Consider the following 26,325-nt stretch of genomic DNA (forward strand, 5'->3'; position numbering starts at 1 on the left):
ACATTCTTATAATAGTTTGTATCGAATTCGTTTAAAAATTATTAGAATTCGTTTGATCAGTAATTATACATATACATATATTACTTTCTCATTTTTTTGGCATATCCTTCGATCAACTCGTGATCCTCCTACATTCACAACTTTCATCTTTGACTTACGCTACTGCAGTATACGGTATTTACATTACGTAACAAGGTAGTCGTAAATAATTTACTGTATAACAGAACAATAAATGTAGGATGAATTAGTTTTTCTATCTATGAATCACGCTTAAAAATTCTCCTACGCAACGTTTGAATTGTTCACCATGTTCTTTTAAGTTTCCATTTTAAATGGAGTTACAAATTATTTCATAAATGATATAGCAGAATACATGGATGGATGGTGATTTAATGCTAAAAAGAAGATGAAATATAAGAAAATTTATCCACATGAAACTTTATTTCTAAAAAAAAATGATTTTAAATATTTGTCAAACGTTTGTTATGATATACATATATGCATTTGGTAATATTTTATTTTACTAATTTCTTCGTCAAATGACTACAAAATATTGTTCTAAGAATATTAGATATACATATACATATTTCTTGAAAAAATTTGGGACAAAGATTTATAATTCATGTTAAATATACATTCTTCTAAGTAAACTTTGAATTGTAAATGGAAAACAATATACATTTTTGATATTCTAACTCAGAATTAGCTGAATTACTAGAAACAGTTAGTTGAATTTTAAACACAAGATTTTATACATGTTTCAAAATGTATATGTGTAATTTAGATCTAGAATATTATAGAAAATGTCAACGATCCACCTCAAAAGATTTTGAGATAGATGTGCTTTTCTATAAAAAATAAAGTTATTTAGAAATTAAAATTGAAATTAAAGCAATGTATGAATTCATCAATTTTTTTCTTAAAGAATCAGATCAATATATAAAATTCACATACTACTGTATTGAAGAAATAAAAAAGAGATGTTCTTATATATAAAAATACACATACACAAGAAGTATTTCACTTATGTAAACAAATTTGTCTGTACAAATATTTTTAAATCCAAATATTACCAAATAAACATTCAATTAATTATATCTTTCAACAAATAATCAAAAATACATTTGCTGAAATTAAAACTCTATATTGAAGGAAATTTACCTTACATTTTGTATGTATTTCCTAACATAAAGTCATCATCATCCAGTGCGTCACCATTTATAAAATATGCATACAGCATAAAAAATACAACTTGCTCGTGATCTAATCGCGACTCGTCACAATAATCGATTCACCGAAAATCTCAAAAAAATAAACGGTTCTAGGTAACCGATTTTATGTTTAGTATCTGTGATGAGACTGAGACTGCCTCCACTCGGGCGTAGAGTTACCGTGGTGATGATGATGATGATGATGATGGCGTTTCTTGTCAGAAATGCTGGCGTGCTTGTTAGACGGGTACGTGGCTACATCGCTCGCAACTAATTCTGAACCATCTCTCTCGGTGTTGTTGCCACGGTAATTTTCTCGGTATCCTGGTTCATCCAGGGTCTCCTTGCGACGAAGAGGAGGATGATTGGTCTTATGACCGGCCGTCTCATGCAGATTTTCCCAAGCTTGACGGTAATATCGTTTCAGTCCTCCTCGACTCTCAGAGGAACTGCTTCCAAAGCTGGCCACGGTATTGCAATCTGGAGATGCACGGTGTCGGTAATGCTTGCTGCTTCTGCCGCGATTTCCGTGTGAATAGTTTAACAAATATTTATTATTATTTCAACTTCGAGACCTTTATGCATAATGATTTACTGGTAATATCTGTAGGTTGACAAAATGATAAGTTGTACAATTTTTCTATTTTATATAGAACATTAGTCGAATAAGACTATTGAATGGTAATTTGTTAAATTGATGTACAGAAGTAGTTTTCTAGAAAACTAATGTTTTATCGGTAGAAATGTTTTGTTAAATCAGATAATCATCATCGTGTGAAATGTTAATTTCAACAGGCACGAAGTTTTTTCGGTTATAAATATGATATTTATTTTTTTAGTGAATTTTGAAACTAGAAATTTATCGGTAGGACGATTTTGTTAAATCAGATAATAGTCGTCCTGTGAAATGTTAATTTCAACAGGCACGAAGTTTTTTCGGTTATAAATATCATATTTATTTTTTTAGTGAATTTTGAAAGTAGAAATTTATCGGTAGGACGATTTTGTTAAATCAGATAATAGTCGTCCTGTGAAATGTTAATTTCAACAGGCACGAAGTTTTTTCGGTTACAAATATCATATTTATAAATAAATTTATAAATATCATATTTATAACCGAAAAAACGTCGTGCCGAAGGCCGATAGTTAGAATGCCGACTATCGGCGAGGAAGAGTAATGTTACATACATCTGTGTAATGGCATCGTGGGTACATTAGCCGAAGACTTCCTCTTTGTACTGATTACACCAGGTCGACTGTGGTGCTAATGTCCAAAATGTTTTTATCATTTCAATCTTCTTTCAAACTTCTTTTTCAGGGCCTCCATTTCAGGCCTTACATCATCTCTTCCGCGATCCTTTATTGGGCTGCTCTGCCTGTCCGATTCCGTTGGTACCGCTGCCCCTGTTGTTCCCTTCTGGAACTCGTTCATTGTTCTTACCATGTCCTCAATCCTTCTTTCCATTGATTCCAACTTCGCCTTGCACGCCTCCCTCGTCCTTTCGTCTAGGAAGTCCGGCATTGGAAAGGCGGAAGTCTGGTGAGACCATGCCGCAACAATGTATTCCGTAGCGTCTCTATGGGTTCTAATGTACGTCCCCTTTAGATTAGAGGACCTGACTGCCACCCTTAGGACTTCTGCCTGATGGCGCAGGACTTCAGCGCCGACATCCCTTGGTGAGGCCTTCAGCCGGTCCGACACTTCCGGTCCGATTATCTTCTGCATCTTACCCCTGGAGGTGATCGAGGCCACTGATTCCTCGTCCTCCGATCGGGTTTCAGATATCGAGTCAGCTCTCGCTCTCGACTGTTCTCTGGAACTATCCCTCGATCTTACTCCATCCTTTGATTTCCCTCTCTCCCCTACTCTTCTGGGGACCCGAAAGATCTCGCTATCGTCCACAGCGGTCAGCGTTTTTACTGCGGGTGGGGAGGATGATGACAACTTCCCCTCCCGACTACTACTTCTACTTCCGTTCCTGCTTCTTATCTTTTCTTTTTCGGCTCGCTTCTCCTTGTCCCGTTCCTTCCTATCCGCCTTCGCGGTACCTTCCTTTGATGTAGCTTATTCTATCGGAGCCTCTTCCATTTCAATGTCTCCTTCTTCCTCCTCACCAGTCGTGATAACATGAATGGGGGCCTGGTGGTCCACCCCCATCCGGCCACGGTCACAAGCTAACGACACAGCGGAGCCCGCTTGTCCACCCACGTCTGCGCCGGTACTGGGGTATCCCTCCCCTGCACCGTAAACTTCATTATTTATATTTTCCGACATATCATCATTATCTCCATCATAAAGGGTTTGTTTTATCGTCTTGGTGCTTTCTCGTCTTGGTGCCACTCACTCTTTCGCACCCTACCCCGGTCGGGACCGATGCAGGGTGACGGGGAGCCCCGCGTGAAGGTGAGGTGAGTGGTCTTGACAGATATGGGCCCACCAACTTCTCCGAAGTTCTCCGCACCGGATCAGCGATCTGACGGGCGCCACAGCGCCGGCCAGCCGCCACCCGACTATAGGTGAACATCAGATACATCGGGGTTTCTCAGGGCATGATGCTACGCACTGAGAACCCATACCCGCCTCGTGCTCCCCATGTGAAGTGTGTATCTATGTAAAGTCCAAGGTATTTGACTTGCCTTGTTTGTGTTATTTGCGTGCCGTTCAGGAAGATGTTTGGTGTTATCTGTTTTCTCAATGTGAATGTGATGTGGTTGCATTTGTTAGGGATAGCTTTGATTTGTTTGTCTTGTAGCCACTTTTCTATTTTTGTGATGTGCTCTTGTAGTATTGTGGCTGCTGTTACAGGGTTAGTGTGTCTGACTAGCACGGCTGTGTCGTCCGCGAATGTCAGTATTTTGCTATTGGTAGTTGTTGGAATGTTGGCCGTGTATAGTGTGTATAGTATGGGTCCTAGGACGCTTCCTTGTGGAACACCTGCTTTGATGTCTTTGGCTTCGGAATGTGCGTCCTTGATTTTTACTGTGAAGCTTCTGTTGCTTTAGAACCATGACGTATATTACACATATATAATATAGATAATATAATGATAAAGGGAAAATCGAAAGAAAATCGACATACCGTAGGAGTTTCTTTTATTTTGCATAACTATACAGTAATTTACAGTAATAAACATCAAATCCTACGGTTACAACACTTACACGACATTTTATTATATTTTATTTTAACACGCAAAACATGTATGTATAACATCTACATCTAAAACATCTACATCTAAAGCATTTAGTACTAATACGGCGAACTTCTTGTCATATAAGCCGTTCCGGTCCGTGGTATTGCACACCTGTAATCAGAAAATCGTGTCCGTCCGGACACAGTATTTTATATTTGGCCTACCTATAAGTTGTTTGAAAATAAGATAAGAGAAAAATGTAAAGCCGAAGGACCTTACCCCTTCTGTTATGTGTCCTAATTGTGGCCGGAGCGGCCACTACTCCACCGGTTGCTATTTGTTCGAAATCCAATACAATCTCGCTTCCTTCGGGCAGCGGAGAATAAAATATTTCGAGGACCGGAGGTCGGTGGACCTCGTTGTTGTTCTCGCGCCGATATTTATATCCGCTTACACGGATCATGCATACATCAGGGTAATGGTCTGCGATCTGGAACGGAAAGAGAAAATTCATACGTTTAGTCTCGTATGATTGCATTCCATGTTATATTCTTGTGCGAAACAATGCCACGACAGTTGGATAAGGTAGTTAATACGAATATACGTTGTTACAGGCAGATATATCTTTTTCATTTTCAGCTATTTTACGGGGATGTTGAAGAAGTTACAGTAACGAGATATCTTAGTAGGATTATAGTAATTTAAACTTTGATATTGCTACGTCCTTCTATATGAAATAATTGATTTCAGAAATGTGTAATATTGTTCAAAATATAGTGAGAAAAAATTCTGTTAAATATTTATTAGATTTCGATTTAAAATTTGAAGTTAAGCGAACGCAGCGTCCTTAACCTTAAACCTTATTATTGACCTTATATTATATTAACCTTATTTGAAGATAGAGATATAAAGGTTTGAGGATATCACCAACTTTTCTCATTAAGAAAGAAAAACGCATAAATTAAATGAGAAAATCAATATTTCCAAATAGCATTGGAGGATTTCCCTTAATTCCCACGACACTTTTGAATTTGAAAAAGCATAAAACATTTGAAAATCTATGGAAACGAATGCACATACAGAGCTTAACGAAACGGCTCATACCTTCTATGTACACTCGACGGTAGAAAAAGATCGCAGAAAGAACGAATAAAAAGAACGCGATGAGTCGGCGGAACATGTCATTAATTACTATACACGGTTCGTACCTAACGAAGAAACGTGAATCCATCGCGACGGCGGCATTGCCACTCGAAGTTCATTGGAAGTCGTCCCCTAGGTCTTACATTAATTAACAATGTCAAGGCTTGGTATGACATCGACGAGTAAAAGAACGCTTCTAAAAAAGGTAGAAAGAGAAAGAGGAGAGAGAAAATTCGAGTAAACATCAAAGAAAACCATATAGAAAAAAAACGGAAATGATCATGTACAGGCTGTTGATATTTATACAAATTCATATTTTTATGAATATAATTAAGAAAACGAAACGTAGGCAGAGAACTGTTTCACGTATTAAATATCATAAGAAGTATTTTATTAGGCAGTTTTGAAAGTTTATAACGAAATTTAAGAAAATTTTAAAGGTATTGTGCTTTCATTATAGAATTAGCGTATCATTAAGCGGCACATTCGATAATATTTTGTTATTTTTCTGGGTAGCTTTACGATTTTTTTTCTTCTTTTTTTTTTTTGGATGTAAAAACTATTTTAGAAATGTCAAATGTCATATGAATAAAATGGGGTAAATTCTCAATGAATACCTTCGTCTACTTTTCATGGAAATAATATCTTTTTTCCTTGCTGGAAATCACACTGTTTCTATTACCCAGAAATATTGCTACAGAAAGATATCTGTAATTGACACATTTTTATACTGTTTTAAGCATTTCATAGCGTTAATGAAATAACCAATGTGTATGCGCAGTAAATACTTTTAAGTTTATATTTTCCTTTATTGTAGGATATATTAAATATTTAATCATCATATGAGAAGATGATTAAATAGTACGGTTCATCTCTCTAAAGAATTTAAAATTTACATTGTTCATAAAATATTTCAAGAAATTACCTTTCTATTATCAAACAAATAGGTAAAAAAATATGTTTATAAAAAGAGTTGAAATATATTCTTGTCTCTAAATGTATCTAGAACTGCATTGAATTATTTATTAAATCTCTTTAATTGTGCAGAATAAAAAGAAATGTTTTAAGTAAATGTTACTCTGTTTGATATGAGTTACCTAAACGAAGAAAATGCATTTAAGATAAATGAAGGAGGCTGCCTTTAAACTTTTCTTAGTAGTCTTAAAAAAATTGATTGCACTCCAAATGATTACCCCGCTATCATGTTTAATTTAGGAAAGAAAGAAAATATGTACAATAGTTTATAAGAAAACAGTCTATAACATTTTATTTCGTCTACCCTGTATATATATATTTATCTACCACATATGACGCTGAGACCTGCCACAGGAGTTTCACTCTAGAAGTACTGCATAGTTATATTTCATGCAATGCCACTAGAGTGCTCACTTGTAACAAGTAAGCAATTGCATAAATATATGCATAAAAACTATTGTTACCAGACAAGCGTTCAGTTGGGAAATACTTTCGCACGCGGCTTACTCACCAGACTTGGCTCCGTTCGATTACTATTTATTTGTATCGATGGGACACGCACTGTATATATATAAATATTTATCCACCTCATATGACGCTGAGACCTGCCACAGGAGTTTCACTCTAGAAGTACTGCATAGTTATATTTCATGCAATGCCACTAGAGTGCTCACTTGTAACAAGTAAGCAATTGCATAAATATATGCATAAAAACTATTGTTACCAGACAAGCGTTCAGTTGGGAAATACTTTCGCACGCGGCTTACTCACCAGACTTGGCTCCGTTCGATTACTATTTATTTGTATCGATGGGACACGCACTGTATATATATAAATATTTATCCACCTCATATGACGCTGAGACCTGCCACAGGAGTTGCATTGTAGAAGTATTGCATAGTCATATTTCATGCAACACAGCTACTATACAGACTTGTAACAAGTAAGCAATTGCATAAATATATGCATAAAAACTATTGTTACCAGACAAGCGTTCAGTTGGGAAATACTTTCGCACGCGGCTTACTCACCAGACTTGGCTCCGTTCGATTACTATTTATTTGTATCGATGGGACACGCACTGTATATATATAAATATTTATCCACCTCATATGACGCTGAGACCTGCCACAGGAGTTGCATTGTAGAAGTATTGCATAGTCATATTTCATGCAACACAGCTACTATACAGACTTGTAGCAAGTAAGCAATTGCATAAATATATGCATAAAAACTATTGTTACCAGACAAGCGTTCAGTTGGGAAATACTTTCGCACGCGGCTTACTCACCAGACTTGGCTCCGTTCGATTACTATTTATTTGTATCGATGGGACACGCACTTTCTGACCAGCACTTCGCTTCTTACGAAAATGGCTCGATGACTGGTTTGCCTAAAAAGAGACACAGTTTTTTTGACGTGGCATCCACCAATAGCCAGACAGGTGGGAAAAATGTATAGCTAGCGATGGGCAATACTTCGAATAAAATATTTTTAATCATTTTCATACAATAAACGTGTATTTTCTATATAAAAATTCCGGTTTCATATTTACATACCTGGTACAATAATGAGTCATGAAAAAGATAAACCCATGTAAAAGACAAGATTGAATGAGGTATATTCTTATACCAGTAATATATCAGTTAGCAGAGATAGCTGGTCCTAATTGCCTCATTAATTTGTAACATTCTTGAAGTCTCTTTATATCTCCTACCCTCTCAAGAGTTTTAGCAGCTTCTGCAAGCATGCCTGCACGTTCTCCAGGAGAGGCTAATAATAGTGGAGGTAAATGTCGGCAAGCTAAACATAAAGCTACCGCGTGTTCTCTTTCTCCAGTATATTGATCTTGTGAACGATCTTTTCCACGGATAATTGAAGAACGTGAATTTCTGTGATGTAAGCTACGGTCTAACAATATTTGAGTTTTCACTGGTGTTGCTCCCGCCATTATACGTGTTGTGGCTTCATAAACAAATACTCTTGCTAAAGTAGACTAAAAAGTACGTGACAATTGTTAAAAACAATAATTAACTTATAAATTATAATATTAGAAAATATATATAAACTTACTGGAATATGTTGACATAATTGTCTCAAACAAGCTAAATCACGTTGAAAACCTCCAAGAGATATATTTGTAGTTAATTTTTCTAAATCGTTATCTAATTCCTGCCAAAGTGTAGTTCGCATTTCAAGTAACCAATCACAAATCCACAATTGAGTAAGCTAAAACAATAATCAAAGCTAATAAGAAAATTATTATTAATTTTGTAGATTTGATTGATTTGTTGGATTCAGGAGCTGTTAAATGCTATCTATCCCTAAGAAAAAGTTTTGATTCCATTTTCTACCATCCTGTAAAATATTATAAGCCAAATTCTTAGAAATCATTTCATTTCTTTTTAAATTAAGGACAAAGGAGTTGATAAATCATCTGGTATGTAAAAAATTTTTTAGGAAGACTACTATACATAGGTAAAGAGAATCCCTTTAATTTCAAATGGAGTGAGATATTAACATTTCTTTATTCAAAGAGCTCTTATTAAATATTTATAATATTTAATATTTATCTTATTAAATATATATAAGAATAATATTTAACTTGAATATTTTTTGACTTTGCACAGTTAAAGAGTTATGGTAAAAAATACGTGTTTCTCTCAAGAGAAACTCCAGAAGGTAAACAGAGAAGAAAGGAGGGGAAAAATATATGTATAAATGTATTCCAAAGTGAAAATTATTTTAATAAATGTTTAAAATGATGTCTTTAGATTTCTAAACACCTATTAAGTCTTTCATAAATACTGTTTTAAGCATTTCATAGCGTTAATGAAATAACCAATGTGTATGCGCAGTAAATACTTTTAAGTTTATATTTTCCTTTATTGTAGGATATATTAAATATTTAATCATCATATGAGAAGATGATTAAATAGTACGGTTCATCTCTCTAAAGAATTTAAAATTTACATTGTTCATAAAATATTTCAAGAAATTACCTTTCTATTATCAAACAAATAGGTAAAAAAATATGTTTATAAAAAGAGTTGAAATATATTCTTGTCTCTAAATGTATCTAGAACTGCATTGAATTATTTATTAAATCTCTTTAATTGTGCAGAATAAAAAGAAATGTTTTAAGTAAATGTTACTCTGTTTGATATGAGTTACCTAAACGAAGAAAATGCATTTAAGATAAATGAAGGAGGCTGCCTTTAAACTTTTCTTAGTAGTCTTAAAAAAATTGATTGCACTCCAAATGATTACCCCGCTATCACGTTTAATTTAGGAAAGAAAGAAAATATGTACAATAGTTTATAAGAAAACAGTCTATAACATTTTATTTCGTCTACCCTGTATATATATATTTATCTACCACATATGACGCTGAGACCTGCCACAGGAGTTTCACTCTAGAAGTACTGCATAGTTATATTTCATGCAATGCCACTAGAGTGCTCACTTGTAACAAGTAAGCAATTGCATAAATATATGCATAAAAACTATTGTTACCAGACAAGCGTTCAGTTGGGAAATACTTTCGCACGCGGCTTACTCACCAGACTTGGCTCCGTTCGATTACTATTTATTTGTATCGATGGGACACGCACTGTATATATATAAATATTTATCCACCTCATATGACGCTGAGACCTGCCACAGGAGTTGCATTGTAGAAGTATTGCATAGTCATATTTCATGCAACACAGCTACTATACAGACTTGTAGCAAGTAAGCAATTGCATAAATATATGCATAAAAACTATTGTTACCAGACAAGCGTTCAGTTGGGAAATACTTTCGCACGCGGCTTACTCACCAGACTTGGCTCCGTTCGATTACTATTTATTTGTATCGATGGGACACGCACTGTATATATATAAATATTTATCCACCTCATATGACGCTGAGACCTGCCACAGGAGTTGCATTGTAGAAGTATTGCATAGTCATATTTCATGCAACACAGCTACTATACAGACTTGTAACAAGTAAGCAATTGCATAAATATATGCATAAAAACTATTGTTACCAGACAAGCGTTCAGTTGGGAAATACTTTCGCACGCGGCTTACTCACCAGACTTGGCTCCGTTCGATTACTATTTATTTGTATCGATGGGACACGCACTTTCTGACCAGCACTTCGCTTCTTACGAAAATGGCTCGATGACTGGTTTGCCTAAAAAGAGACACAGTTTTTTTGACGTGGCATCCACCAATAGCCAGACAGGTGGGAAAAATGTATAGCTAGCGATGGGCAATACTTCGAATAAAATATTTTTAATCATTTTCATACAATAAACGTGTATTTTCTATATAAAAATTCCGGTTTCATATTTACATACCTGGTACAATAATGAGTCATGAAAAAGATAAACCCATGTAAAAGACAAGATTGAATGAGGTATATTCTTATACCAGTAATATATCAGTTAGCAGAGATAGCTGGTCCTAATTGCCTCATTAATTTGTAACATTCTTGAAGTCTCTTTATATCTCCTACCCTCTCAAGAGTTTTAGCAGCTTCTGCAAGCATGCCTGCACGTTCTCCAGGAGAGGCTAATAATAGTGGAGGTAAATGTCGGCAAGCTAAACATAAAGCTACCGCGTGTTCTCTTTCTCCAGTATATTGATCTTGTGAACGATCTTTTCCACGGATAATTGAAGAACGTGAATTTCTGTGATGTAAGCTACGGTCTAACGATATTTGAGTTTTCACTGGTGTTGCTCCCGCCATTATACGTGTTGTGGCTTCATAAACAAATACTCTTGCTAAAGTAGACTAAAAAGTACGTGACAATTGTTAAAAACAATAATTAACTTATAAATTATAATATTAGAAAATATATATAAACTTACTGGAATATGTTGACATAATTGTCTCAAACAAGCTAAATCACGTTGAAAACCTCCAAGAGATATATTTGTAGTTAATTTTTCTAAATCGTTATCTAATTCCTGCCAAAGTGTAGTTCGCATTTCAAGTAACCAATCACAAATCCACAATTGAGTAAGCTAAAACAATAATCAAAGCTAATAAGAAAATTATTATTAATTTTGTAGATTTGATTGATTTGTTGGATTCAGGAGCTGTTAAATGCTATCTATCCCTAAGAAAAAGTTTTGATTCCATTTTCTACCATCCTGTAAAGTATTATAAGCCAAATTCTTAGAAATCATTTCATTTCTTTTTAAATTAAGGACAAAGGAGTTGATAAATCATCTGGTATGTAAAAAATTTTTTAGGAAGACTACTATACATAGGTAAAGAGAATCCCTTTAATTTCAAATGGAGTGAGATATTAACATTTCTTTATTCAAAGAGCTCTTATTAAATATTTATAATATTTAATATTTATCTTATTAAATATATATAAGAATAATATTTAACTTGAATATTTTTTGACTTTGCACAGTTAAAGAGTTATGGTAAAAAATACGTGTTTCTCTCAAGAGAAACTCCAGAAGGTAAACAGAGAAGAAAGGAGGGGAAAAATATATGTATAAATGTATTCCAAAGTGAAAATTATTTTAATAAATGTTTAAAATGATGTCTTTAGATTTCTAAACACCTATTAAGTCTTTCATAAATACTGTTTTAAGCATTTCATAGCGTTAATGAAATAACCAATGTGTATGCGCAGTAAATACTTTTAAGTTTATATTTTCCTTTATTGTAGGATATATTAAATATTTAATCATCATATGAGAAGATGATTAAATTGTACGGTTCATCTCTCTAAAGAATTTAAAATTTACATTGTTCATAAAATATTTCAAGAAATTACCTTTCTATTATCAAACAAATAGGTAAAAAAATATGTTTATAAAAAGAGTTGAAATATATTCTTGTCTCTAAATGTATCTAGAACTGCATTGAATTATTTATTAAATCTCTTTAATTGTGCAGAATAAAAAGAAATGTTTTAAGTAAATGTTACTCTGTTTGATATGAGTTACCTAAACGAAGAAAATGCATTTAAGATAAATGAAGGAGGCTGCCTTTAAACTTTTCTTAGTAGTCTTAAAAAAATTGATTGCACTCCAAATGATTACCCCGCTATCACGTTTAATTTAGGAAAGAAAGAAAATATGTACAATAGTTTATAAGAAAACAGTCTATAACATTTTATTTCGTCTACCCTGTATATATATATTTATCTACCACATATGACGCTGAGACCTGCCACAGGAGTTTCACTCTAGAAGTACTGCATAGTTATATTTCATGCAATGCCACTAGAGTGCTCACTTGTAACAAGTAAGCAATTGCATAAATATATGCATAAAAACTATTGTTACCAGACACCTTTAATTTTGTGAGAATTAAACAATATACTTAAAGTTACTACATATATAATTCATTATTTGATCATTTTCTTTTGTTTTATGAAAAAAAGTGTAATGATATTCATTTTGAGAAGATAAATAACATAAAAACAGATTTTTCGAAAATCATAAATTTCAAAAAATATAAAAAAAATTAAATATTCTATTTCCGTATTCGAATCATATGTTATATAATTTATTACTTCATAATTTCTAAATTTATTATCTGTGTAAAATAAAAGCATTGCAAAAAGATATAAGTAATTATAATAATTTTTGTATAAAAGAATTGAATATATTAATATATTATAAACATAATATTTAAATATCTTACCAAAACGTTTTGGGATGACTGTTGCTTGCAATTATAATAAACCAAACATTGTTCAAGCAATATTCCTGCCTGATCAATAAAACGCATAGAGACTGATTTAGTAGTCGCTTTTGTTGCTTGCAAAGCATTTAAAACAATATATGGTAGTGGACTAATACTATTATTATTATTGCAAAGTTGATAACATTTTTCATAAGGAAATTTGCTTTCAACAATGCTCCATGCTTGTGAATCGTCTTCTTTCAATTTCCAACATGCTGCTAGATATATAACTGCTCCCCACCATAATCCAATTTCATCTTCGCAATCTAAAACATTGATTCACCAAATTCTATTTATTAGTTAAAGAAAAAAAAGGAAGAAAGAAATTTAATGCCATCCAATACCACCAATGAACTCATTAAACAAGATATTATTTAAACTTACGTGTAACTGTAACTTTGTCAGTACATAAAAATCCAGCATCTATTCCAGCAGAAGCCATAATAGTTTGTCCATATTCTAATATTGAAGATAAATGAGCATCTCCAACAGTACCGGTTAAAATACGTAAACAATGTCCGATTAAATAATCTCTATATGCACGTGAAGCATACAATAAAGGATCAGCTTTACCAGTTGATATCAGCTTTACCACCGACATCGGCTACAAGAACAAATCGCTATGGACGGAAAACGATGCTCTGTGTTTGGTGGGATCAGAAGGATGTGATCTATCATGAGCTGTTAAAACCTGGCGAAACCGTTAATACTGAGCGCTACCGACAACAAACGATCGATTTGAATCGAGCTTTGCGTGAAAAACGACCAGAATATGAAAAAAGGCAACACAAAGTAATTTTGCTCCATGATAATGCACCATCGCATACAGCAAAACCGGTCAAGGAAACGATCGAAGCGTTCAGTTGGGAAATACTTTCGCACGCGGCTTACTCACCAGACTTGGCTCCGTTCGATTACTATTTATTTGTATCGATGGGACACGCACTTTCTGACCAGCACTTCGCTTCTTACGAAAATGGCTCGATGACTGGTTTGCCTAAAAAGAGACACAGTTTTTTTGACGTGGCATCCACCAATAGCCAGACAGGTGGGAAAAATGTATAGCTAGCGATGGGCAATACTTCGAATAAAATATTTTTAATCATTTTCATACAATAAACGTGTATTTTCTATATAAAAATTCCGGTTTCATATTTACATACCTGGTACAATAATGAGTCATGAAAAAGATAAACCCATGTAAAAGACAAGATTGAATGAGGTATATTCTTATACCAGTAATATATCAGTTAGCAGAGATAGCTGGTCCTAATTGCCTCATTAATTTGTAACATTCTTGAAGTCTCTTTATATCTCCTACCCTCTCAAGAGTTTTAGCAGCTTCTGCAAGCATGCCTGCACGTTCTCCAGGAGAGGCTAATAATAGTGGAGGTAAATGTCGGCAAGCTAAACATAAAGCTACCGCGTGTTCTCTTTCTCCAGTATATTGATCTTGTGAACGATCTTTTCCACGGATAATTGAAGAACGTGAATTTCTGTGATGTAAGCTACGGTCTAACGATATTTGAGTTTTCACTGGTGTTGCTCCCGCCATTATACGTGTTGTGGCTTCATAAACAAATACTCTTGCTAAAGTAGACTAAAAAGTACGTGACAATTGTTAAAAACAATAATTAACTTATAAATTATAATATTAGAAAATATATATAAACTTACTGGAATATGTTGACATAATTGTCTCAAACAAGCTAAATCACGTTGAAAACCTCCAAGAGATATATTTGTAGTTAATTTTTCTAAATCGTTATCTAATTCCTGCCAAAGTGTAGTTCGCATTTCAAGTAACCAATCACAAATCCACAATTGAGTAAGCTAAAACAATAATCAAAGCTAATAAGAAAATTATTATTAATTTTGTAGATTTGATTGATTTGTTGGATTCAGGAGCTGTTAAATGCTATCTATCCCTAAGAAAAAGTTTTGATTCCATTTTCTACCATCCTGTAAAATATTATAAGCCAAATTCTTAGAAATCATTTCATTTCTTTTTAAATTAAGGACAAAGGAGTTGATAAATCATCTGGTATGTAAAAAATTTTTTAGGAAGACTACTATACATAGGTAAAGAGAATCCCTTTAATTTCAAATGGAGTGAGATATTAACATTTCTTTATTCAAAGAGCTCTTATTAAATATTTATAATATTTAATATTTATCTTATTAAATATATATAAGAATAATATTTAACTTGAATATTTTTTGACTTTGCACAGTTAAAGAGTTATGGTAAAAAATACGTGTTTCTCTCAAGAGAAACTCCAGAAGGTAAACAGAGAAGAAAGGAGGGGAAAAATATATGTATAAATGTATTCCAAAGTGAAAATTATTTTAATAAATGTTTAAAATGATGTCTTTAGATTTCTAAACACCTATTAAGTCTTTCATAAATACTGTTTTAAGCATTTCATAGCGTTAATGAAATAACCAATGTGTATGCGCAGTAAATACTTTTAAGTTTATATTTTCCTTTATTGTAGGATATATTAAATATTTAATCATCATATGAGAAGATGATTAAATAGTACGGTTCATCTCTCTAAAGAATTTAAAATTTACATTGTTCATAAAATATTTCAAGAAATTACCTTTCTATTATCAAACAAATAGGTAAAAAAATATGTTTATAAAAAGAGTTGAAATATATTCTTGTCTCTAAATGTATCTAGAACTGCATTGAATTATTTATTAAATCTCTTTAATTGTGCAGAATAAAAAGAAATGTTTTAAGTAAATGTTACTCTGTTTGATATGAGTTACCTAAACGAAGAAAATGCATTTAAGATAAATGAAGGAGGCTGCCTTTAAACTTTTCTTAGTAGTCTTAAAAAAATTGATTGCACTCCAAATGATTACCCCGCTATCACGTTTAATTTAGGAAAGAAAGAAAATATGTACAATAGTTTATAAGAAAACAGTCTATAACATTTTATTTCGTCTACCCTGTATATATATATTTATCTACCACATATGACGCTGAGACCTGCCACAGGAGTTTCACTCTAGAAGTACTGCATAGTTATATTTCATGCAATGCCACTAGAGTGCTCACTTGTAACAAGTAAGCAATTGCATAAATATATGCATAAAAACTATTGTTACCAGACAAGCGTTCAGTTGGGAAATACTTTCGCACGCGGCTTACTCACCAGACTTGGCTCCGTTCGATTACTATTTATTTGTATCGATGGGACACGCACTGTATATATATAAATATTTATCCACCTCATATGACGCTGAGACCTGCCACAGGAGTTGCATTGTAGAAGTATTGCATAGTCATATTTCATGCAACACAGCTACTATACAGACTTGTAGCAAGTAAGCAATTGCATAAATATATGCATAAAAACTATTGTTACCAGACAAGCGTTCAGTTGGGAAATACTTTCGCACGCGGCTTACTCACCAGACTTGGCTCCGTTCGATTACTATTTATTTGTATCGATGGGACACGCACTGTATATATATAAATATTTATCCACCTCATATGACGCTGAGACCTGCCACAGGAGTTGCATTGTAGAAGTATTGCATAGTCATATTTCATGCAACACAGCTACTATACAGACTTGTAGCAAGTAAGCAATTGCATAAATATATGCATAAAAACTATTGTTACCAGACAAGCGTTCAGTTGGGAAATACTTTCGCACGCGGCTTACTCACCAGACTTGGCTCCGTTCGATTACTATTTATTTGTATCGATGGGACACGCACTTTCTGACCAGCACTTCGCTTCTTACGAAAATGGCTCGATGACTGGTTTGCCTAAAAAGAGACACAGTTTTTTTGACGTGGCATCCACCAATAGCCAGACAGGTGGGAAAAATGTATAGCTAGCGATGGGCAATACTTCGAATAAAATATTTTTAATCATTTTCATACAATAAACGTGTATTTTCTATATAAAAATTCCGGTTTCATATTTACATACCTGGTACAATAATGAGTCATGAAAAAGATAAACCCATGTAAAAGACAAGATTGAATGAGGTATATTCTTATACCAGTAATATATCAGTTAGCAGAGATAGCTGGTCCTAATTGCCTCATTAATTTGTAACATTCTTGAAGTCTCTTTATATCTCCTACCCTCTCAAGAGTTTTAGCAGCTTCTGCAAGCATGCCTGCACGTTCTCCAGGAGAGGCTAATAATAGTGGAGGTAAATGTCGGCAAGCTAAACATAAAGCTACCGCGTGTTCTCTTTCTCCAGTATATTGATCTTGTGAACGATCTTTTCCACGGATAATTGAAGAACGTGAATTTCTGTGATGTAAGCTACGGTCTAACAATATTTGAGTTTTCACTGGTGTTGCTCCCGCCATTATACGTGTTGTGGCTTCATAAACAAATACTCTTGCTAAAGTAGACTAAAAAATACGTGACAATTGTTAAAAACAATAATTAACTTATAAATTATAATATTAGAAAATATATATAAACTTACTGGAATATGTTGACATAATTGTCTCAAACAAGCTAAATCACGTTGAAAACCTCCAAGAGATATATTTGTAGTTAATTTTTCTAAATCGTTATCTAATTCCTGCCAAAGTGTAGTTCGCATTTCAAGTAACCAATCACAAATCCACAATTGAGTAAGCTAAAACAATAATCAAAGCTAATAAGAAAATTATTATTAATTTTGTAGATTTGATTGATTTGTTGGATTCAGGAGCTGTTAAATGCTATCTATCCCTAAGAAAAAGTTTTGATTCCATTTTCTACCATCCTGTAAAATATTATAAGCCAAATTCTTAGAAATCATTTCATTTCTTTTTAAATTAAGGACAAAGGAGTTGATAAATCATCTGGTATGTAAAAAATTTTTTAGGAAGACTACTATACATAGGTAAAGAGAATCCCTTTAATTTCAAATGGAGTGAGATATTAACATTTCTTTATTCAAAGAGCTCTTATTAAATATTTATAATATTTAATATTTATCTTATTAAATATATATAAGAATAATATTTAACTTGAATATTTTTTGACTTTGCACAGTTAAAGAGTTATGGTAAAAAATACGTGTTTCTCTCAAGAGAAACTCCAGAAGGTAAACAGAGAAGAAAGGAGGGGAAAAATATATGTATAAATGTATTCCAAAGTGAAAATTATTTTAATAAATGTTTAAAATGATGTCTTTAGATTTCTAAACACCTATTAAGTCTTTCATAAATACTGTTTTAAGCATTTCATAGCGTTAATGAAATAACCAATGTGTATGCGCAGTAAATACTTTTAAGTTTATATTTTCCTTTATTGTAGGATATATTAAATATTTAATCATCATATGAGAAGATGATTAAATTGTACGGTTCATCTCTCTAAAGAATTTAAAATTTACATTGTTCATAAAATATTTCAAGAAATTACCTTTCTATTATCAAACAAATAGGTAAAAAAATATGTTTATAAAAAGAGTTGAAATATATTCTTGTCTCTAAATGTATCTAGAACTGCATTGAATTATTTATTAAATCTCTTTAATTGTGCAGAATAAAAAGAAATGTTTTAAGTAAATGTTACTCTGTTTGATATGAGTTACCTAAACGAAGAAAATGCATTTAAGATAAATGAAGGAGGCTGCCTTTAAACTTTTCTTAGTAGTCTTAAAAAAATTGATTGCACTCCAAATGATTACCCCGCTATCATGTTTAATTTAGGAAAGAAAGAAAATATGTACAATAGTTTATAAGAAAACAGTCTATAACATTTTATTTCGTCTACCCTGTATATATATATTTATCTACCACATATGACGCTGAGACCTGCCACAGGAGTTTCACTCTAGAAGTACTGCATAGTTATATTTCATGCAATGCCACTAGAATGCTAACTTGTAACAAGTAAGCAATTGCATAAATATATGCATAAAAACTATTGTTACCAGACAAGCGTTCAGTTGGGAAATACTTTCGCACGCGGCTTACTCACCAGACTTGGCTCCGTTCGATTACTATTTACTTGTATCGATGGGACACGCACTGTATATATATAAATATTTATCCACCACATATGACGCTGAGACCTGCCACAGGAGTTGCATTGTAGAAGTATTGCATAGTCATATTTCATGCAACACAGCTACTATGCAGACTTGTAACAAGTAAGCAATTGCATAAATATATGCATAAAAACTATTGTTACCAGACACCTTTAATTTTGTGAGAATTAAACAATATACTTAAAGTTACTACATATATAATTCATTATTTGATCATTTTCTTTTGTTTTATGAAAAAAAGTGTAATGATATTCATTTTGAGAAGATAAATAACATAAAAACAGATTTTTCAAAAATCATAAATTTCAAAAAATATAAAAAAAATTAAATATTTTATTTCCGTATTCGAATCATATGTTATATAATTTATTACTTCATAATTTCTAAATTTATTATCTGTGTAAAATAAAAGCATTGCAAAAAGATATAAGTAATTATAATAATTTTTGTATAAAAGAATTGAATATATTAATATATTATAAACATAATATTTAAATATCTTACCAAAACGTTTTGGGATGACTGTTGCTTGCAATTATAATAAACCAAACATTGTTCAAGCAATATTCCTGCCTGATCAATAAAACGCACAGAGACTGATTTAGTAGTCGCTTTTGTTGCTTGCAAAGCATTTAAATAATATATGGTAGTGGACTAATACTATTATTATTATTGCAAAGTTGATAACATTTTTCATAAGGAAATTTGCTTTCAACAATGCTCCATGCTTGTGAATCGTCTTCTTTCAATTTCCAACATGCTGCTAGATATATAACTGCTCCCCACCATAATCCAATTTCATCTTCGCAATCTAAAACATTGATTCACCAAATTCTATTTATTAGTTAAAGAAAAAAAAGGAAGAAAGAAATTTAATGCCATCCAATACCACCAATGAACTCATTAAACAAGATATTATTTAAACTTACGTGTAACTGTAACTTTGTCAGTACATAAAAATCCAGCATCTATTCCAGCAGAAACCATAATAGTTTGTCCATATTCTAATATTGAAGATAAATGAGCATCTCCAACAGTACCGGTTAAAATACGTAAACAATGTCCGATTAAATAATCTCTATATGCACGTGAAGCATACGATAAAGGATCAGCTTTACCAGTTGATATCAGCTTTACCACCGACATCGGCTACAAGAACAAATCGCTATGGACGGAAAACGATGCTCTGTGTTTGGTGGGATCAGAAGGATGTGATCTATCATGAGCTGTTAAAACCTGGCGAAACCGTTAATACTGAGCGCTACCGACAACAAACGATCGATTTGAATCGAGCTTTGCGTGAAAAACGACCAGAATATGAAAAAAGGCAACACAAAGTAATTTTGCTCCATGATAATGCACCATCGCATACAGCAAAACCGGTCAAGGAAACGATCGAAGCGTTCAGTTGGGAAATACTTTCGCACGCGGCTTACTCACCAGACTTGGCTCCGTTCGATTACTATTTATTTGTATCGATGGGACACGCACTTTCTGACCAGCACTTCGCTTCTTACGAAAATGGCTCGATGACTGGTTTGCCTAAAAAGAGACACAGTTTTTTTGACGTGGCATCCACCAATAGCCAGACAGGTGGGAAAAATGTATAGCTAGCGATGGGCAATACTTCGAATAAAATATTTTTAATCATTTTCATACAATAAACGTGTATTTTCTATATAAAAATTCCGGTTTCATATTTACATACCTGGTACAATAATGAGTCATGAAAAAGATAAACCCATGTAAAAGACAAGATTGAATGAGGTATATTCTTATACCAGTAATATATCAGTTAGCAGAGATAGCTGGTCCTAATTGCCTCATTAATTTGTAACATTCTTGAAGTCTCTTTATATCTCCTACCCTCTCAAGAGTTTTAGCAGCTTCTGCAAGCATGCCTGCACGTTCTCCAGGAGAGGCTAATAATAGTGGAGGTAAATGTCGGCAAGCTAAACATAAAGCTACCGCGTGTTCTCTTTCTCCAGTATATTGATCTTGTGAACGATCTTTTCCACGGATAATTGAAGAACGTGAATTTCTGTGATGTAAGCTACGGTCTAACAATATTTGAGTTTTCACTGGTGTTGCTCCCGCCATTATACGTGTTGTGGCTTCATAAACAAATACTCTTGCTAAAGTAGACTAAAAAATACGTGACAATTGTTAAAAACAATAATTAACTTATAAATTATAATATTAGAAAATATATATAAACTTACTGGAATATGTTGACATAATTGTCTCAAACAAGCTAAATCACGTTGAAAACCTCCAAGAGATATATTTGTAGTTAATTTTTCTAAATCGTTATCTAATTCCTGCCAAAGTGTAGTTCGCATTTCAAGTAACCAATCACAAATCCACAATTGAGTAAGCTAAAACAATAATCAAAGCTAATAAGAAAATTATTATTAATTTTGTAGATTTGATTGATTTGTTGGATTCAGGAGCTGTTAAATGCTATCTATCCCTAAGAAAAAGTTTTGATTCCATTTTCTACCATCCTGTAAAATATTATAAGCCAAATTCTTAGAAATCATTTCATTTCTTTTTAAATTAAGGACAAAGGAGTTGATAAATCATCTGGTATGTAAAAAATTTTTTAGGAAGACTACTATACATAGGTAAAGAGAATCCCTTTAATTTCAAATGGAGTGAGATATTAACATTTCTTTATTCAAAGAGCTCTTATTAAATATTTATAATATTTAATATTTATCTTATTAAATATATATAAGAATAATATTTAACTTGAATATTTTTTGACTTTGCACAGTTAAAGAGTTATGGTAAAAAATACGTGTTTCTCTCAAGAGAAACTCCAGAAGGTAAACAGAGAAGAAAGGAGGGGAAAAATATATGTATAAATGTATTCCAAAGTGAAAATTATTTTAATAAATGTTTAAAATGATGTCTTTAGATTTCTAAACACCTATTAAGTCTTTCATAAATACTGTTTTAAGCATTTCATAGCGTTAATGAAATAACCAATGTGTATGCGCAGTAAATACTTTTAAGTTTATATTTTCCTTTATTGTAGGATATATTAAATATTTAATCATCATATGAGAAGATGATTAAATAGTACGGTTCATCTCTCTAAAGAATTTAAAATTTACATTGTTCATAAAATATTTCAAGAAATTACCTTTCTATTATCAAACAAATAGGTAAAAAAATATGTTTATAAAAAGAGTTGAAATATATTCTTGTCTCTAAATGTATCTAGAACTGCATTGAATTATTTATTAAATCTCTTTAATTGTGCAGAATAAAAAGAAATGTTTTAAGTAAATGTTACTCTGTTTGATATGAGTTACCTAAACGAAGAAAATGCATTTAAGATAAATGAAGGAGGCTGCCTTTAAACTTTTCTTAGTAGTCTTAAAAAAATTGATTGCACTCCAAATGATTACCCCGCTATCACGTTTAATTTAGGAAAGAAAGAAAATATGTACAATAGTTTATAAGAAAACAGTCTATAACATTTTATTTCGTCTACCCTGTATATATATATTTATCTACCACATATGACGCTGAGACCTGCCACAGGAGTTTCACTCTAGAAGTACTGCATAGTTATATTTCATGCAATGCCACTAGAGTGCTCACTTGTAACAAGTAAGCAATTGCATAAATATATGCATAAAAACTATTGTTACCAGACAAGCGTTCAGTTGGGAAATACTTTCGCACGCGGCTTACTCACCAGACTTGGCTCCGTTCGATTACTATTTATTTGTATCGATGGGACACGCACTGTATATATATAAATATTTATCCACCTCATATGACGCTGAGACCTGCCACAGGAGTTTCACTCTAGAAGTACTGCATAGTTATATTTCATGCAATGCCACTAGAGTGCTCACTTGTAACAAGTAAGCAATTGCATAAATATATGCATAAAAACTATTGTTACCAGACAAGCGTTCAGTTGGGAAATACTTTCGCACGCGGCTTACTCACCAGACTTGGCTCCGTTCGATTACTATTTATTTGTATCGATGGGACACGCACTGTATATATATAAATATTTATCCACCTCATATGACGCTGAGACCTGCCACAGGAGTTGCATTGTAGAAGTATTGCATAGTCATATTTCATGCAACACAGCTACTATACAGACTTGTAGCAAGTAAGCAATTGCATAAATATATGCATAAAAACTATTGTTACCAGACAAGCGTTCAGTTGGGAAATACTTTCGCACGCGGCTTACTCACCACACTTGGCTCCGTTCGATTACTATTTATTTGTATCGATGGGACACGCACTGTATATATATAAATATTTATCCACCTCATATGACGCTGAGACCTGCCACAGGAGTTGCATTGTAGAAGTATTGCATAGTCATATTTCATGCAACACAGCTACTATACAGACTTGTAGCAAGTAAGCAATTGCATAAATATATGCATAAAAACTATTGTTACCAGACAAGCGTTCAGTTGGGAAATACTTTCGCACGCGGCTTACTCACCAGACTTGGCTCCGTTCGATTACTATTTATTTGTATCGATGGGACACGCACTTTCTGACCAGCACTTCGCTTCTTACGAAAATGGCTCGATGACTGGTTTGCCTAAAAAGAGACACAGTTTTTTTGACGTGGCATCCACCAATAGCCAGACAGGTGGGAAAAATGTATAGCTAGCGATGGGCAATACTTCGAATAAAATATTTTTAATCATTTTCATACAATAAACGTGTATTTTCTATATAAAAATTCCGGTTTCATATTTACATACCTGGTACAATAATGAGTCATGAAAAAGATAAACCCATGTAAAAGACAAGATTGAATGAGGTATATTCTTATACCAGTAATATATCAGTTAGCAGAGATAGCTGGTCCTAATTGCCTCATTAATTTGTAACATTCTTGAAGTCTCTTTATATCTCCTACCCTCTCAAGAGTTTTAGCAGCTTCTGCAAGCATGCCTGCACGTTCTCCAGGAGAGGCTAATAATAGTGGAGGTAAATGTCGGCAAGCTAAACATAAAGCTACCGCGTGTTCTCTTTCTCCAGTATATTGATCTTGTGAACGATCTTTTCCACGGATAATTGAAGAACGTGAATTTCTGTGATGTAAGCTACGGTCTAACAATATTTGAGTTTTCACTGGTGTTGCTCCCGCCATTATACGTGTTGTGGCTTCATAAACAAATACTCTTGCTAAAGTAGACTAAAAAATACGTGACAATTGTTAAAAACAATAATTAACTTATAAATTATAATATTAGAAAATATATATAAACTTACTGGAATATGTTGACATAATTGTCTCAAACAAGCTAAATCACGTTGAAAACCTCCAAGAGATATATTTGTAGTTAATTTTTCTAAATCGTTATCTAATTCCTGCCAAAGTGTAGTTCGCATTTCAAGTAACCAATCACAAATCCACAATTGAGTAAGCTAAAACAATAATCAAAGCTAATAAGAAAATTATTATTAATTTTGTAGATTTGATTGATTTGTTGGATTCAGGAGCTGTTAAATGCTATCTATCCCTAAGAAAAAGTTTTGATTCCATTTTCTACCATCCTGTAAAATATTATAAGCCAAATTCTTAGAAATCATTTCATTTCTTTTTAAATTAAGGACAAAGGAGTTGATAAATCATCTGGTATGTAAAAAATTTTTTAGGAAGACTACTATACATAGGTAAAGAGAATCCCTTTAATTTCAAATGGAGTGAGATATTAACATTTCTTTATTCAAAGAGCTCTTATTAAATATTTATAATATTTAATATTTATCTTATTAAATATATATAAGAATAATATTTAACTTGAATATTTTTTGACTTTGCACAGTTAAAGAGTTATGGTAAAAAATACGTGTTTCTCTCAAGAGAAACTCCAGAAGGTAAACAGAGAAGAAAGGAGGGGAAAAATATATGTATAAATGTATTCCAAAGTGAAAATTATTTTAATAAATGTTTAAAATGATGTCTTTAGATTTCTAAACACCTATTAAGTCTTTCATAAATACTGTTTTAAGCATTTCATAGCGTTAATGAAATAACCAATGTGTATGCGCAGTAAATACTTTTAAGTTTATATTTTCCTTTATTGTAGGATATATTAAATATTTAATCATCATATGAGAAGATGATTAAATAGTACGGTTCATCTCTCTAAAGAATTTAAAATTTACATTGTTCATAAAATATTTCAAGAAATTACCTTTCTATTATCAAACAAATAGGTAAAAAAATATGTTTATAAAAAGAGTTGAAATATATTCTTGTCTCTAAATGTATCTAGAACTGCATTGAATTATTTATTAAATCTCTTTAATTGTGCAGAATAAAAAGAAATGTTTTAAGTAAATGTTACTCTGTTTGATATGAGTTACCTAAACGAAGAAAATGCATTTAAGATAAATGAAGGAGGCTGCCTTTAAACTTTTCTTAGTAGTCTTAAAAAAATTGATTGCACTCCAAATGATTACCCCGCTATCACGTTTAATTTAGGAAAGAAAGAAAATATGTACAATAGTTTATAAGAAAACAGTCTATAACATTTTATTTCGTCTACCCTGTATATATATATTTATCTACCACATATGACGCTGAGACCTGCCACAGGAGTTTCACTCTAGAAGTACTGCATAGTTATATTTCATGCAATGCCACTAGAGTGCTCACTTGTAACAAGTAAGCAATTGCATAAATATATGCATAAAAACTATTGTTACCAGACAAGCGTTCAGTTGGGAAATACTTTCGCACGCGGCTTACTCACCAGACTTGGCTCCGTTCGATTACTATTTATTTGTATCGATGGGACACGCACTGTATATATATAAATATTTATCCACCTCATATGACGCTGAGACCTGCCACAGGAGTTGCATTGTAGAAGTATTGCATAGTCATATTTCATGCAACACAGCTACTATACAGACTTGTAGCAAGTAAGCAATTGCATAAATATATGCATAAAAACTATTGTTACCAGACAAGCGTTCAGTTGGGAAATACTTTCGCACGCGGCTTACTCACCAGACTTGGCTCCGTTCGATTACTATTTATTTGTATCGATGGGACACGCACTGTATATATATAAATATTTATCCACCTCATATGACGCTGAGACCTGCCAC

General features: G+C 32.8%; 6 protein-coding genes across 6 annotated transcripts; all 6 read right to left on the reverse strand.

Annotated features, from left to right (window-relative positions):
* Nucleotides 1-7,872: 7,872 nt before the first annotated feature.
* Nucleotides 7,873-8,714, reverse strand: LOC132915886 (sterol regulatory element-binding protein 2-like). Its single transcript, XM_060975651.1, has 2 exons — nt 8,534-8,714; nt 7,873-8,456 (listed from the first exon to the last, which is right to left on the reverse strand). The coding sequence occupies exons 1-2, from the start codon at nt 8,651-8,653 to the stop codon at nt 8,103-8,105; spliced, it is 474 nt and encodes a 157-aa protein (XP_060831634.1). The 5' UTR covers nt 8,654-8,714; the 3' UTR covers nt 7,873-8,102.
* Nucleotides 8,715-10,657: 1,943 nt separating this feature from the next.
* Nucleotides 10,658-13,724, reverse strand: LOC132915883 (sterol regulatory element-binding protein 2-like). The gene is made up of 4 exons (XM_060975648.1): nt 13,556-13,724; nt 13,130-13,437; nt 11,326-11,481; nt 10,658-11,248 (listed from the first exon to the last, which is right to left on the reverse strand). The coding sequence occupies exons 1-4, from the start codon at nt 13,611-13,613 to the stop codon at nt 10,895-10,897; spliced, it is 876 nt and encodes a 291-aa protein (XP_060831631.1). The 5' UTR covers nt 13,614-13,724; the 3' UTR covers nt 10,658-10,894.
* A 465-nt stretch (nt 13,725-14,189) lies between these two features.
* LOC132915894 (sterol regulatory element-binding protein 2-like) lies at nt 14,190-15,030 on the reverse strand. The gene is made up of 2 exons (XM_060975661.1): nt 14,849-15,030; nt 14,190-14,771 (listed from the first exon to the last, which is right to left on the reverse strand). The coding sequence occupies exons 1-2, from the start codon at nt 14,966-14,968 to the stop codon at nt 14,418-14,420; spliced, it is 474 nt and encodes a 157-aa protein (XP_060831644.1). The 5' UTR covers nt 14,969-15,030; the 3' UTR covers nt 14,190-14,417.
* A 1,947-nt stretch (nt 15,031-16,977) lies between these two features.
* LOC132915895 (sterol regulatory element-binding protein 1-like) lies at nt 16,978-20,346 on the reverse strand. Its single transcript, XM_060975663.1, has 5 exons — nt 20,130-20,346; nt 19,917-20,011; nt 19,705-19,854; nt 17,641-17,796; nt 16,978-17,563 (listed from the first exon to the last, which is right to left on the reverse strand). Exons 1-5 carry the CDS (start codon nt 20,344-20,346, stop codon nt 17,210-17,212), a joined length of 972 nt encoding a protein of 323 aa, XP_060831646.1. The 3' UTR covers nt 16,978-17,209.
* Nucleotides 20,347-20,767: 421 nt separating this feature from the next.
* On the reverse strand, nt 20,768-21,604 carry LOC132915884 (sterol regulatory element-binding protein 2-like). The gene is made up of 2 exons (XM_060975649.1): nt 21,423-21,604; nt 20,768-21,345 (listed from the first exon to the last, which is right to left on the reverse strand). The coding sequence occupies exons 1-2, from the start codon at nt 21,540-21,542 to the stop codon at nt 20,992-20,994; spliced, it is 474 nt and encodes a 157-aa protein (XP_060831632.1). The 5' UTR covers nt 21,543-21,604; the 3' UTR covers nt 20,768-20,991.
* Nucleotides 21,605-23,812: 2,208 nt separating this feature from the next.
* On the reverse strand, nt 23,813-24,656 carry LOC132915887 (sterol regulatory element-binding protein 2-like). Its single transcript, XM_060975652.1, has 2 exons — nt 24,475-24,656; nt 23,813-24,397 (listed from the first exon to the last, which is right to left on the reverse strand). The coding sequence occupies exons 1-2, from the start codon at nt 24,592-24,594 to the stop codon at nt 24,044-24,046; spliced, it is 474 nt and encodes a 157-aa protein (XP_060831635.1). The 5' UTR covers nt 24,595-24,656; the 3' UTR covers nt 23,813-24,043.
* Nucleotides 24,657-26,325: the final 1,669 nt, after the last annotated feature.

The sequence above is a fragment of the Bombus pascuorum genome, unplaced genomic scaffold (genome assembly GCF_905332965.1).
Source record: "Bombus pascuorum unplaced genomic scaffold, iyBomPasc1.1, whole genome shotgun sequence".
NCBI classification, from domain to species: Eukaryota; Metazoa; Arthropoda; class Insecta; order Hymenoptera; family Apidae; genus Bombus; species Bombus pascuorum.